At 41.8% G+C, this 15,550-nt stretch overlaps 1 protein-coding gene across 1 annotated transcript; it reads right to left on the minus strand.

Moving 5' to 3' along the window:
• Window positions 1–5,973: 5,973 nt before the first annotated feature.
• On the minus strand, window positions 5,974–10,168 carry msx2b (muscle segment homeobox 2b). The gene is made up of 2 exons (XM_035527401.2): window positions 8,821–10,168; window positions 5,974–7,809 (listed from the first exon to the last, which is right to left on the minus strand). The coding sequence occupies exons 1-2, from the start codon at window positions 9,326–9,328 to the stop codon at window positions 7,385–7,387; spliced, it is 933 nt and encodes a 310-aa protein (XP_035383294.2). The 5' UTR covers window positions 9,329–10,168; the 3' UTR covers window positions 5,974–7,384.
• Window positions 10,169–15,550: the final 5,382 nt, after the last annotated feature.

A 15,550-nucleotide genomic window follows, 5' to 3' on the forward strand; every position in this document is an offset into this window, starting at 1 on the left:
CTACGATGGAGGTTTTGTAGCCAACATTCAAAGTGACATATGTGGTGCAAATCTAACATCGGCCCCACCCTTAAAAATGCCATAACTACATTGCCAATACCGTACTGAGATACTGCTTTTCGTCAGCAAGGCCCTGGGCACCTGTTCAAACAGAAGGGAAGAAGGAAAGAAGTGTTTCAGTCTGCCAAACACTGAAGGTTGGGAGAAAGTTCATCTTTCAGCAGCAAGGTGACTGCCTTACAAAAGCCAAATCAAAGTCCTGATCTTAATCTAACTGATGGAGTACTGAGTATTTTATCAGTGGCAAGGTAAAATAAAGTGAACTTTCTAGAAGAAGTGCCATCATCACCTCCAATTCTGTTGTGGCTGGCATTTAGACATTTTTGTCCAAAGGAGCATGTGGCAGATCTTTGGGAGAGGCCACACAGAAAGTTTGCCAAGGAAACTCAAATTGTATTTCAAGAGCTTGTTACTTCTGTGAAGGCCAACCAGGGTGTGTTGGCTTGAGTTGTGTTCAAATAAAGCTGCAGCTATTGTCCATCATAAGCAGTCCAATGCTGCTAGTTTTTGCTTCTGCTGTACAGGGGCTTTGATATTGGCACCTTTAAGAGTGCCTGCACTGTTTTACCTGGGACACTGAGATGAGATTTTGAGAATGGTATTAAACTTTATAGTTTGGATTTGTTTTACCTGAAGCTTCAAACTGGTGAAGAACTAGATGAAACTGAAGCCTATCAAGGGCTTCTACTCAGGCAGGAAGCACCTTGACCAAGTGGCATCAGATAACAGCATCCAAGAGACTGAAGATAAGTCAGGTCATGAATGAATACATGTCAATATAAAACACTGACAAGTGTGCTCTATGACATTTAATATGACTTTTCATAAACGCTACATTTCATTAGTTCAATCTCTAATGCCTTCTGGAGATATATACAAACCATTGCTTCCAAAATTTGAAGACGTCTGTTCACTGATATGCATTAGAAATGTCAGCCAACAGTGGCCAATACTATATTTCTGTTCCAGCCTAACCAATGGAAGCCAAATCTGGACACCTGCACATACTGACATACTGTTTCAGACAAAAACCTGACTGGAAACCAGACGGGTGGTAACCCTAGACATACCAGCATGTAGACACATGTAAGGAATATGAGCTGTGCAGTGACTCCTTCGCCTCCAAGGAGGACAGATAGAAGGAGATCCTAAGCATGGACCTGGCTCGGCAAGCAGGTCTAGCTCAAGAGCCCCATCTTGTGAGCATGTGAGAAAGATCTTTGTGGTACGATGCCTGCATTTAGTGCCCATGTGGAGGAACCACATGACCTGAGAGACTTCGTTGATCTTCAAATGCCAATGATTATTGGTGCACTTGGAATATCTTCAGATTGGCATTATCAGCAGTGGTCTAGCATTGGCCTAACTACACACTGAGAGGCCAAACTCAAGTACAGGTACTCAAGAGAAGGTAGTGGGGATAGACTCAAGAGAAGGTAGTGGGGATAGATACAAGGAACAAGCAAAGTGAACGCAGTATGACACATTCTGTATACTTCATTTCAGATTTTGGGTGAAAGGTTAATAAGCATTAGATGAATTATATGACATTATATGAATGTCATTACATGAAATATGACATTATATGAATAAATCTGTTTCACCATCAAAAAACTGAAGAAAATAACCAAAATTTGAACATTTTAGCTGAAGGTGTACTTTTTACGTGAAGCAACCTGAATGATTTGTTCATAGACCTTGTACAGAAGTGCTGTGGCTTATATTAATCAAGCATAACTATTAATGTTATCTAATTGTCCAATAGGTTACTAGTTTTAAATATGCAGGAACTTTTCAAAATAGCACTTACATAAGTCTTAACTAACCCAATTAAATTTGATATTAGAAGAAAGTTAATTGCTCATGGTGAATACTGGGTGTAATTCTTATGAGTGATACAATTAAGATCAGCTGTCATCTCATCTATTATGAGCCACCTAGTTGGCAAACCTGTTGAAATAAATAATGTATGTTATTTCTACATTTGTCCAAAATACTTGAAATACTTGTTTTTAACACAAGTTTTCAAATGCGTATCCTCCTTGTAATCAGGTGCCAGATCAAAAGCTCACATCAGATCACTGATCTCCTGTTTACCTTTACAGCAAACCATTTACACAGGTTATAACATAAGTCTACCTCTCCTATCTTCAGTGTGCAATTACATTGTGGGAGCTTATTCCTTCATGGAATTTCCATGCCTTATATTTCATACCTTAATTGGGTTTGAATAAGACTACTTTATTGTAGTGTATTTCTTCATTGTAAATGCTTACATTTTGTGCAAGCTAGGACTGCTGCTTGGTGTCATAGTGACAACTATACATAATGCAGATAATGTAAGGATTCTAATGGCATTTGAATGGATGAAGAACCAATGATAGTCAAACATGGTCTGCTGCGTGCTGTGTTCTTTGAAAAGATTGACCAAAGGGCACTGCTCAGTGTATCGGACCACTGGCAATGCTTGGAGATGTGCATCGCTTCAGCCTCAGCGATGCAGATGCACATCGTCATTCTGAACAAAACATTTTAAATCTAGGTAGAGGGTTTGGGTGACCTTAAATTAAAGGGAAGTTTAAACACACGAATACATTTATTCTGTGCTCACCCAAGGATGAGTCTGCCTCATTGAAAGGCGACCAAGCTGTTATGGTTACTGAACTATGAATTCACATGAAAAATAATGCAAAGTTGTAACATTTATTCAACATTACTGATCATTGAATTAAACTGACTTATTAAACTATTTTATTAAACTAATAATAATGGCAGGTTGCATTTGAGTAAGATCTCTGCGTTTCACTGCGGTGTTCCACGTAACACATTGGTCCTCGAGAAGCGCCGGCTTGCTGCTGCAATGGAAGAAGACAAACATGGCTTTGCTGATGCGAGACCCACATGGGAGTTGAATGGTGGGGAACCAGCTGTAATTGCCAGATTACAGGAGCCTTTTTGTTCTCATCTCAATGGTTTGCATTTAAAAACAAGGAATGGATATTAATGTGCAGCTGTTCTAGGAAATATCCTCATTTGTGGTACTTGTAATGAATATGACTCCAAACCAGTGCAGCTGCAGGGCCTTCCAAAGGCAAAAAACCCCTAAACAGCTGGATGTTTTTAAATGAGTTTTTCAACCAAGTTCAATTTATGTTTATATTCTGCCATCTACTGGCAGAAAATGTGTGTACCCCACATGATCATGAATCATGCTCTTAAATATTTGGTTTGTGCAGACAACTCTTATGTATGTGTTCGTCACAGTAAGACATAAGCAAAACTCAAACATTAAAAAGCACATCCTGGTGTATTGGTCAGTCTTGCTGATGGAACCCTTAATCCTCACCTGAAGATTCAAGAGAGCCGTGTGCATTCCACGTACCTACCTGCGAAACTCCCCGATAAGTTGGTCTTGCCTTGCTTCTTACATAAGCTGTTGAGTGACACCGCCGCAACCCCACCACCTGTCATGCCCTCCAAGCCAGAGAGACACATGTCTGGCAGTAGCCCCTGGGCCAGAGATTGCTGCTCGCCCTTGGCTCCAACAGCCTTGCATCTCGGCCAGCCTCTCTGAAACACATGCCAGCGGGGTCGCTCCAATCTTCAGACTTGAAGATTAGCAGCATTTGGCAAATAATACTGCAATTTGGCTATCATGCAATTTTCTTTGCTTGTGCCTGTTATGTGGTAAACAGAGACATCAGCAGAGCTTTGAGTATAGTCCGATGGGGAGAAGAAAAAAACCTGTTTCTGGATAAGTCTGTAGGGGTTTATTCTAGATGAAAAGCCTAATTTTCCAAACCGCATGTTTCTTTAGCAAGCTGTTCAGCTAGTGAAGTCAGGTGACACAAATAGAGAATCAGTGAGCATGGCGAGACAGATATGGATTTGTCATCAGATTTCCATGGTGCCAACCCCATATTTCATTCCCATCGCTTTTCAAACATTAAATACTCTCTTAGTTGTGGGCATGTTACAAGGAATAGATTAGAATGGAGATTAAAAATGTATCAGTAAGGGGCACTGGACCAGAAGAATAGCTTGAAAACTCATTACAGAATATAAATGAGTAAATGGAGATTTTCCCCTCTTTCTCAGCACGAAACATTTTCGCTACTACCTCCTTGATTCCCATACTTAAGTGTCATATCTGGATTGTATGTATGCATTATATAAATCATAGATAACATGTAAGAGCTCTTGTTCACCTGCTGATGTTCATTCCTTATTAAGCCCGTGATCAGTGTTCTATGTTCTTGTGGAACATTATTTACTGGAAAACAGCCCCCTGCTTGTGACTGGTCATTGCTTTGCAATGGTTCTTTGCTGTTTAAAAGCCCAATAAGCAGAGCAGGGTTTACCAGCCTGTTAGGCTAAACAAACGACACCCTTGGTCTGAATGTACCTCTGTATTCCACTTCCCAAAGGAGCTGGTAAACTCGTATGGTACTTTACTGTAACTGATGGCTTTGTTTTTCGAAGGCCTCTGCTGATATGACACCAGAGGCTACACTAATTGCTATTTGGGGCTTGCAGGCCCAACACCCTGCAGTTGACCACTAGGGGTCTGTTAAAGACAATCATCTTTGAGAGCTCATTGCAGATAACGGTTGGCCCAGCAGGGGGTGCTCATTGTGTGCTCTCTGCACCTGGGCAGTGAAGGTGATCTCATATTTCCCAGAATTCCCAACAACAAACACCACAGCTCTTCTCCTCCTCTCCCATCAGGTAGCTTATGTTAAGTGTTGGTGTACGGTAGACTCTCTGCAGCCATAAGAGATGTAGAAAGTCATTTTTGGACATTGTCAACAGAGGAGGTATGTGGGAATGTATACGGCAAAGCTTGTAAAAAGGCCTGTATACTGGCATGTGAGGCCTGTTCTTGTAAATGTGACTGTACAATAGCATTTGAGGCCTGTTCTTGTAAATGGCACTGTATACTGGCATTTTAAGTCAGTTCTGGTAAATGGCACTGTATACTGGCATGTGAAGCCAGTTCTTGTAAATGGGACTGTATACTGACATGTGAAGCCAGTTCTTGTAAACAGGACTGTATACTGGCATGTGAAGCCAGTTCTTGTAAACGGGACTGTATACAAAGGCCTGTTCTGTGACATCAAATGTCACAAAACCAGAAGTGTAGATCATTACAAATATAGTTATTTACATAATGGTGGTTATAAAGGAAGAGAACATGCATGGTCAAAACCTATAACATCCTTAAGAGAGAAATATTTACCTATAATTAACATTCTTCATCTACTGCATAACTGGTTGATGTGTTCAATTCAGCAGACAGACAAGAATTAATTAAAAAACTGCCAACATTTTTCCAGTCACTGTGTACCTCTGTATTTCAGGAATCAATCCACTTACAAATGTAGCTGCATACATGCTCAAGTGTGATAGATTGATGTAAGATAAGCAGAAAGCAGCTAGCATATCAGGAATTTACACATTTTATATAAAGTGAGACAACTCAGATATACCTCAATAAAGAGCTGCACCACAATGACATTAGAAAACCTATGCACGCGAGCAAACCAGCCGATCTGAATTTCATTAGACTGATGGCTGTAACATGTCTATGACGCTGGCTACCAGTCTTGTTTTGATTAAATAGAAACTCATATAGTATGGCCCATAAACGATTTCCCAGTTGCATCAAAGTCACACGGAGGTTGTAAGCAATATCATGTACAAGGGGCTCCACCTTTTCAGACCACCACTTCATGAACTGTTCCGAACCAGGCTGGGAAAGGAGTAAGAGTATTAAATCGCCAATGATCTGACTTCCTCAAGAGACTGTTTGAAGTGCTATGTAGTCAGCTAATGGCACAGAATGGTATACACACCACACTGACCAAAAGACAAAGCCACGTAATTTCGTGAGAGAACACACCAGACCCAAGAGCATATTCAAAGAATCCATTGGGTTCGAAATGGCACGACATGAGTGCAGTGTGTTTACATCTATGTTTTATTCAGTAGCTGAGAGAGTTCTGCCTTGATGGATTAGGGCTAAAGATAATGAAGTGCACTCAGAAGTTAGTCAAGTCCATGAACATGATATAGTCTAGAGCGAACATGAAAATAATGAAACCCTACATTAAATTTCACCAGGGTCTTCAGACATGAGAATATAGAAAAACACATTTTAGTTTCTAGTAATAAAGAATAGGTAATGGGTTTATTCTCCATTGAATAAAAACAGAAAAAATATCCTTGAGTAATTTTTTACATGTTATTTGTACAATATGAGCCCTCTCAAAGGGTTCTCAGTAAAGATGACAACATATGCAAAATGGGATATAAAAATATAAAATCATAGTCTGAACTCCATAGGTTTTCCTTTTACAGTGAATGACAAAACATCTCTGTAGGTGTGTGTGTGTGTGTGGCGGGGGTGGGGGGGGGGGGATAAATTACCATCTTACAAACAATTTAATACAAAGTAACTAATATATGTGCATGTATATCACTCTGGAAAAAATTAACAGACCATTGCAAAATTATCTGTGGTTTTACTTTACTATTTATAGGTCTGTGTTTCATTCCATAAATTACTGACATTTCTCCCAAATTCCAGACCTGGAATAATGCAAACAAAAGTTGAATCCCAGCTTTCATCCTACTTGACATGCATCTTTAGTACTTCACATTGCTCCCTATGTAAGATTTGGTGCAGCTGGTTACTTAGTCAGTACCTCAGTAAATTAAAAAAAAGGGAATGAGGTGTACCTGTTTTCTGGTGTTGGAATTAATCAGATACTGGATACTGACACACATGAAGAGATTAAATAATAGAGTAGTCAGAATTTTTCTGTACTGTACCTGTTGCCATCATAAATATAATTTTTTTAAGAATGAAGATCAATTCCAAATTTTTTAATGCTGAGCTTGTCTGAGCAGACTTTTTTTATGGCAAATGAATTTCTCTTACCAATAAGTCAAGAATAATTAGCAATAAAATATATTACATTTGAATGAATGAAAAGAATATGCTGTACATAAACACACATACAATGACACACACACACGTATATATAACACATATATACAAAGCCACGCACGCACACGTTCACATGCACGCATTTACACAGAGCAAGCAATGGAAGTGCCCACCTACAATCTATTGATACCAAAATTCAAGCTGGAGTCTCAAACTCTGTCAAAGGCAGACGAAAGAAGACATCTCCCTTTTCCATGCTAGGTCCTTTCAGACCTGTGCAGCACAAAATCTTCCCATCACGCCCTGTATTCACTTCTTGTCCAAGCCTGAGCGGCTAAGCACTGCTTTCCCATGTATACTGGTCCACGTGGCTCACACCAGGTGGTACACGCTGTAGCCCAGAGGTGCCCCATACAGTCCAACAGGTGGCACGGGCAACATGGGCCTCTGGTAGGGGTATGACTGTCCATAGAGTGAGGCAGCTGGGTGCAGCTGCGCACCCAGGGGCAAGGCCAGGGGAAGGCCCGGATGCAGCGCCGGCTTAGCGGCCAGTTTCAGTTTCTCCAGCTCGGCTTCCTGCAGGCGCTTGGCCTTGGCGCGCCGATTCTGGAACCAGATCTTCACCTGCGTCTCAGTCAGCAAAAGGGAGCTGGAGAACTCGGCCCTCTCGGCGATGGACAGGTACTGCTTCTGCCGGAACTTGCGCTCCAGAGCCAGGAGCTGCGTGGTGGTGAAGGGCGTGCGCGGCTTGCGGTTAGCCTTGTGCTTGCGGAGGGCGCATGGAGGGCTCGTCTGGCCTGCGGGGTGGAAGGGGGAGAGGGAGGGTGGGCAGAGCGGGAAATACGCGACGGCACCAACGGGTTAGGAGACTTCGACTGGGCACTGAGGTGAAAGAATGCTGGGAAGGTTGGCTGAGTGATCTTGAAAAGAGTAAACAATGTTATGTTTCTGTGCACTTCATGATTGATAGGGTAACACTGTGTAAAGAACAGTAAAAGGAATTCTGAAATGAAGTGTCTCTTTTGCCTTCCCTAACATTTGACTGTTAATAAGATTAAATGTAAACCCCCAGAACAATTTGCCTTTAATTAATCCTTTATTGCAATATTCTGAGTGCTTTCTCTAGTACCAAAATCAGCTAAATATAGGGCAGTAGAGAAGCATTCAGAAACAAATGTCTGTATTATAAAATGCTATAGCCTCAGATGTTTATATGTGATTGATTTAAATAATTGTAATACTGTGAAAATGTGATTTTCCAAAGGGAAGCTTGTCAATTAACTCAAAAATACATTTTGAGGTATCACTATCAATAAACTGAGTTATGGGAGTATTTTAACAACAATTTCCAGACTTTCGTGCTATACCGGACTATTTTGATAGCGTACTACAGGCCTACATGACAAGCCTCAAACTGTTCACTGAAACAAGTAAAAACTGATTAAACACACACACACACACACACACACACACACACACACACACACACACACACACACACTCTCTCTCTCTCTCTCTCTCATATTATATATATATATATATATATATATATATATATATATATATATATATATAAAGATCGTTAACTGTTATTGCCATTTTAACGTAGGCCAATCTAATATCTACATACAGAAATGAGTAACGTTCAACCTCCTGCTAACTCAAATCGCAAAGTTACCTCGGGTGACTTTATGTATCGTAATAATTTTCCCCTGAAAAGACCAGCCATTTACAAGCCATAAAAAGCCATAAAAATCTTACAAATGACAACCCGCTTCGAAAACATAAACGATGCAGTCTACACTTACGTGTCTGTGCGTATCTAGAGTTCATAACCCAAGCAGTGCACTCCTCTGGCTCTGGAGATTCCGATTTGACTGGCGAGTTTTCGATGAAGTGCTTTCGAATTTCCTCCGGACTGCAAGAGTCCTTGTTTCGGTATGACGAGACCCGAGTTTTCGCAAATGTCGACAAAGATACATCCTCGGAACCTTTTTGATACTCCTTTGTACTTTTTTTGCAGGCTATGAGCGACTCCACGCTGAAAGGATGACTTGTCAGCTGAAGTTTGCGTTCCTCCATCGTCCGCTCCGGGCCCAGTCGTCTGTCTTCGTTAGTTACGTATCTCTCTCTAAAACTTGAAATGACGGACATCCCTCTTAATCTAAATGCCTCGCAACAAAAAGTATTCCCGCCTTCAAAGTCAGTCTGACTCCTCATATATGCAACAAGTAGCCTTTGACCCTCAACTACTTTTAAGCATGGGGCAATCATAAAACTCTTGGCCAATAGGAACGCAGTCAAATTTGCTACCATACTCTCCGTAGCGAGAGACTACACAGTACTTTCGCTCGCTTCCGATTGGTTGCTGAATGTTTACAATTAGACTGCTGTCATTTACAAAATGACACCGGTAGTTTGCGCAGCAATAGAAGCAATGCGAGTCTGTCGCATAACAGCATAAATACTTAAAACCTTGAATATTAAAATTATTTTGCGTTGTAGGGCTCTGGTTGTTTTTCGCTTGTCCTTACTAAATACTTGAACTACAAATCACAGCGAAGCCCACGTTATTGATTTGCCCACTTTGCTACTGGTCCTACAACAAAATCGACTGTTCTCGAGAGTAGATTTATAAGAGAGTAGTAGATTAATAATTCGCCGACAATAGACAGTTAACACTGTTCTTCCTGTTATCACACTGGGTGACTCGCTATTATGTGTAGGCGACGCTTTACTTTATTTTGAATTTTTGTCTTTTATGAAGTACAGTCATTTTTTCTCAATAGGCGCCTGAACGCTGGTCTGTAGCCTAATAGACTATATAGTAACTACTTGTTCTGAACTGTTAAAACAGTTCTGAGAAGAAGAAGCATTTCTTTCCAGCATCACTAACTTGTTGAGCAGTGCTTCAGGGTGCTCACAATTTAGACCCACAAGTCTGCTTCCAAGCAAACTATTTATTTTTTTTTACTCTCTGAGTGAAAGATGATATCTCTATAATTAAATTTATGTTTCTGTCCTAACCTGTGAACTCTATGATATGACATATTGCAGCAAATGTAATTAACACACTTATGAGAAACTAATTACTTTTGGTTTTGTGCCATACTGTGAACTGTTTGTATCCATGATGTTTAGTGTATTTGGATAATCACACGTGAAATAAACTTCAGCTTTAGAAATGCAATCAGCTGCCTGTTGGACTGGTCTGTGTGTGTGTGTGTGTGTGTGTGTGTGCGCGCGTGAGCATGAGAGAGAGAGAGAGAGAGAGAGAGAGAGAGAGAGAGAGAGAGAGAGAGAGCCAAAGCTGCAGGGTGAGATTCTGAGAGTATGTCGTTCCCAAGAGCCTCAGCGTTTATTAAGCAGGGTGATTTCACAGACAATCTGAGGTTTGCGAAGGCGCCAGTGAGCGGGAGAGATGAAAGGAGCCTCTCCTCAGGGGAGAAACTGTGGCAGTTTGGCGGCTCCATACAGGAGGAGTCGCCTACCCCCGCGCGCGCACACACACCCATACACACACTCGTCACGCCCCTTGCCCTCCGGCACCTTGTTGAGCACAATCGGCCTCCCTCCATAGATGTACTGTGAGAGCCTGCTGAACTGGAGTGAGAGATATGAGGCAGACAGTTAAGGCACATGGGAGTTGACGGAAGATATATATATATATATATATAAGACAGACCAAGAGAGAAGATGAGAGCGAGACAGGCCAAACACAAAGAAAGACAGGCAGACAGCTACAGGAATGAGGAAGAATGCTGGACAGAAAGTTATGGCCAGTGTGTGCCATTCAGAGCAGCACTAAGATGATAGCCCTTTGAGACAAGCTTCTAAGAAATTGACCAACACATCCTTGTTGCTATATAATCCTTATGGCCTAAAAGAAAGGAAATGTTTTGGTTTCAGATTGGAAGAAAACATCGAAAAAGGGAGACATTTTGTTGTTTTTTTGTCTGTATGTTTGGACACACCTCGAGCGTTGTAATTATGGGCTCAGCTTTGAAGTGGTGGAATGCGGGACTGTGTAAGAACTCGAGTTGCTTCCATTGCGCACTGTTTACACATCCATTTAGCCCACTTTACAGTCTCTATAACCAACCAAACCAAATACACTGTGGTTAAATTTCAGGCTCTCGTGGTCTTTATCTCCTCAGTGTCATTTGCTATCAACTAAAATTTGGGAGTGACTGATTTGAAGTTTTGAAGATTAGTTTCTATACATGGATAAAGCAGTATGTAGAGACAAGTTAAGACAAATCATTAAATTGGTCAGAGTTGCTTTAGGTATAGCAATTATCTCCAGCAAAAGGGTTAAAAGTGAAAATGATGAAGTTGTTCCAGTTCTCCTCAAAATTTGAAAATCTGAGCTAATTAGGGGCAAAATAATTCACATGGAAAAAGGGGAAAGTCAACTGATGGGGATAATAGCATTATTGTTTTGGTAGACTGATAATACCACCAAGGAGGTCATAGACATTGTCACTCTGATTAGACTGAATGAAAAGGATTGGCAAGGTGACAACAACTGTCATCACTTAGTTTTTATAAGCACCATATTAGGCTTCCGGAGACTTCTCCTATGAGCGAGCATTTGCTGTAATGAGAGAAAATTACTACTCACTAAAGGAGGATGGCGCCAGCTTCAATTAGCTCGAAGGAGGAAGGCTACTACTTAGAGGGAAAGAAATTATCATGTAATGCAAAGAATGACAGACTTAACATTGACAGTAGGGGAGGCAACCTGTTGTGTGAGTCACCGCTGCTGTTGAAGGTAATCATCACAGGCCAAGGTGTAACAATAGGTAAGATAGTTGCTTTGTATCTGTTATCTTTGCTTCAAAACAGTTGCACTCCTCAATTCTGGCTGGAAGGACCTGTCTAGAAGTCTTTCTGTAAACCTTCTAGTTATAAACCTTCTAGTTATACTGACCTAGCACCTGATATTGAGATGTACTAACTGTCATATATAACTACTATACTTTTTGAGTGATTGTCAGTACCCAATTTATCCAATAAGAAAGTTTCATTCACCAGCTTAAACCATGTTATGTTTTATACTTCTTTGTAGTTCTCAAGACTACTCATGAATGTCTGCAGCAGCAAGTTCAACAGCTCTCTTAAAAACTATGAAGTCCCATCAAAATCCAAGTGCCAAACCTTAAACAGAATGCTGTACCTTAGCAGGGGCACCCACCCACGCCCCTTCCTTGGTCTGGGTCCTCTTTTTAGAGCCCTGGAGATGTGTCACACTCTATAATCATGGATCACTGCCATGCCAGACCTCTTGATGAAGACATTAGGCTTCATGACTCATCAACTGTCATGACTGGAGTTTCCGTGTAAACACTCATGAGTAAACTGAGGGGCCCTTTAACTGAACTCTCATTTTTCATAGACAATGTCCATGCTGTGCACGAGAACCCTCGATTTACGAAGAGGCTTTACTACCTTGAGAGTGGCTTTTCATTTAGGTGGAGGCACCAACCTGCTGTAATTGCTCTTTAAATGCAGCAGGGTATAGGTGTCATCTGCCGTCAAAGCAGAAAGCAAACTTCAATTTTCCCTGTGGTCACGAGGGCATGACGTGAACAGGAGTTGACACGAAGATGATTATGCAATTCTCCACGCTTCCAAACTTTCATTATCAGTTCCAAATCCACAAATCAAACAAGGCTGAAGGTATGATGGCTCTAAACAAGCTTTTTCCATACTCAAATTTGACTTGCACAGATTTGACTTTGATTCCATTACGTTACCATCATGAATCAAGTGTGAAGGTGTGGTGCTAAAAATTGACAGCCTTGGCAGGTAGTTTGAGCCCAGTCTTGTGATGATTCGGGGCAATTCTTAGCAGAGCAGGGACCGGGCATACCACATCACCTCACCCGACACCCTTACAGCGGGTGTCCCCTTCATTAATGCGATTCTTCCTGCCCCCGCTGCCCTGGGGCAGACGCTTGGCCATTGACCCCACTTCGTTTAATGAGCAAGAGACGCCAGGCACAGTGGGGCCAGCCAAAGTTGGGGGTGGGGGGACCGCCCCCCCGCCCGCCCCACAGTCAGACTATTCCTCCCAACTCGAAAGGACTCACACCAGGAGAGAAGGTCGCCATGGAGGCCTCCACCCACAAGTTCAAATGTCAGTGCCCTGGCATGTGCCCTCGGAGAAAGCAACAGAGGAAATAAAAGGAAATAAAATGTGGGCTAGATTGCTGTTTTTTCTGTAACTGATTGGCAGGCTCCCTGTTGCTTTGGTAGATATGGAAAGTGTCTGAATGAATGATTCATGGTAACGAACTTGGTATTAAATCCTTCTTGTGACATATTTATTATGTCTTAAAGAGATGAGGATATTTCAAAGGAGGGGGATGGGGGTGATTGATTTTTGAGATGGACCTTTACAGTGCTTGAGGTCAGAAATCGAACAGTGGCCACCTCACCCTGACGTCCTGGAGCTCGTCAAGCCGATGAAATATTAACTATGACAGGTGGTATGGGCATGCTTTTTCTGGTCTGAGCTCGGATTGCTGAAGCTACGTGTGTAAGTGAGTGGTGACAGTGTTTCGTGTCAGTTGCGGGAAGCCACAGTGGGACAGTCAGGTTGATTTCATTAAGGTGATGAGACGCACGTGTCCCGGGTCTTCATCTGCTGCTGGCCCCTGCTACTCTGGCCCTTTCAAGTTCCGCTGTCTCCTGATCTGAAGATAATTGTTCACTGTAATACTAGTCAGGAAATGAGTTGATCAGCTCCAGATGGACATCCAAAGGGAGGGGGAGAACAGAAGTAAAAAAATGAGGGGGAGAAAGAAAGAGAAAGAGAAAGAGAGAGACTGGAAAGGAAAGAAAGCGAGAGTAATTAAATTATGGAGCTTCAGCCTTACCTGACAAATTAACAAAAATACTTTTTCTAAGAACTTGCAGAGGCACCACTGGGCTTCATTGTGTACTTCATTGTTTCCTTTCAACCAAAACAGTCATGTGAGGTGTGTGCTGGCATCTTTCCTTAGATATTTTTATTTTTTTGATGTTGTAGATGTTTTTTCTCTAAGACTTTTGCTTTATCATAGCACCAATGACCATAGAAGCCTTAAGGATAAGGACCAAAGGAGGTTGAAACATGAAGCATAATTGACTAATTCATAACCCCTCCATTGCACCTCCAGCCAATACAATGGGCATTTCATTAAACTCACTATTTTTCATTTCAGGTCTATCAACAGCTGTTTTAATCAGCCACACTGAGTGCTTTGAACAGGCTATTTCCTGCAGCTTCTGGATAATGGCTGTTGTTAACATAATTATAGTTCAATCAAAAACACCTCTGATTCATTATCTTTTTTCCTCTTGCCTGTTTGCCTTTGGTGCCCTACTACAATGAATTACACTAATTACAAACACAGTTCTCTCATTACAGAGTGCAAGTTCCCAAAGACCATATTGGACAGTTTCATCTCACCAGTTTCCTCCAGACTCCATTTTGCGTGCATTCTTTATCACACGTGCCGCTCGACCGTCTCCGGAAGGGTGAGGCCGGAATGAACGGTATGATCATTTGTAATGGGGCAACACAAAGCAGAAATTAGTGCAGTGTTTAAGGTTTTCTTTGGCAGGGCAAGTAAATAACATGAGGTGTTGCAAACTGTTATTGGCTGGTCATGACTAAATCCACCATGACTCGCTCAGAATTATATATACTGTAGCTGCTACCACAAAGATGGATTTATGAATTGCCAGCATGCGTGTGTGAATGATGTCTTACTGACAGATAAATGGCAGCTCTCGGTGTGCTTGTTTAGGGTTTCCCATCACAGAATTCTTGCTCTCCGAGGAGGTCCCCGTGCATCAGAGCTCAGTGGAAGGGAGGTGCTAGTGTGGCCAGGCACTGTGGCAGGAAACGCCAGCGTGTCCGCAGGTACGCAGGAGGAGAGAAGGCATTCTCTTTGGGGTTTATAAAGACAAAACTGGCGTCCTAGGATTCTGCTTTTGATAATCAGCCTGCAAAGCAATCAAAGCATTGGGCTGTGATGCCTGTTTGTTTTGAAATTAGAAATACCCTGATGACGTGAGAGGGAGAGGGAGAGAGAGATACAGAGTGGGGGGGGGGGTGAGAGACACCATGTCTAGACCTCCTATTAGGGCCCCTCCCTGATTGCTTTGTTCAGTGCCATGTCTGAGCAGGTAATTATCCTGCTCATAGTATCACAGAGGGGTGACGGGGGTGGGGGCGTAAGAGGAAATCGGAGGAAATAGGGTGTTTTGGTTCCACGATGATAACATGAGAGAGGAAATTGCCAATAAATATAATGACATCATTTCATTTTAATGATGCATGTCCTCTTTTTGATGCCTGCCATGATAAAGACCTCATGTGACCATTGCAAAGCAAATCACACTAAAGGCTACAGTATGATACGTCACACACCATCTGTATCTACACAAAGATACAAGCTCTGGTGTGTTGCAACAGCAGGATGTTCTATTGAAACTTTCTGATAAATGGGTTGCAAGGTAACTCTATTTTATGGAGAATACCTT

The sequence above is a fragment of the Electrophorus electricus genome, chromosome 8 (genome assembly GCF_041902795.1).
Source record: "Electrophorus electricus isolate QZ-2024a chromosome 8, ASM4190279v1, whole genome shotgun sequence".
In the NCBI taxonomy this organism is placed as follows: Eukaryota; Metazoa; Chordata; class Actinopteri; order Gymnotiformes; family Gymnotidae; genus Electrophorus; species Electrophorus electricus.

What these genes read in the sequence shown, in the direction of transcription:
- msx2b (XM_035527401.2), bottom strand. Translation starts at nt 9,328, where the DNA reads ATGGTAGCAAATTTGACTGCGTTCCTATTGGCCAAGAGTTTTATGATT. An exon ending in CTCTAGATACGCACAGACAC is followed by an intron (nt 7,810 to 8,820) that starts GTAAGTGTAGAC and finishes TCCACCCCGCAG; the next exon opens with GCCAGACGAGCCCTCCATGC.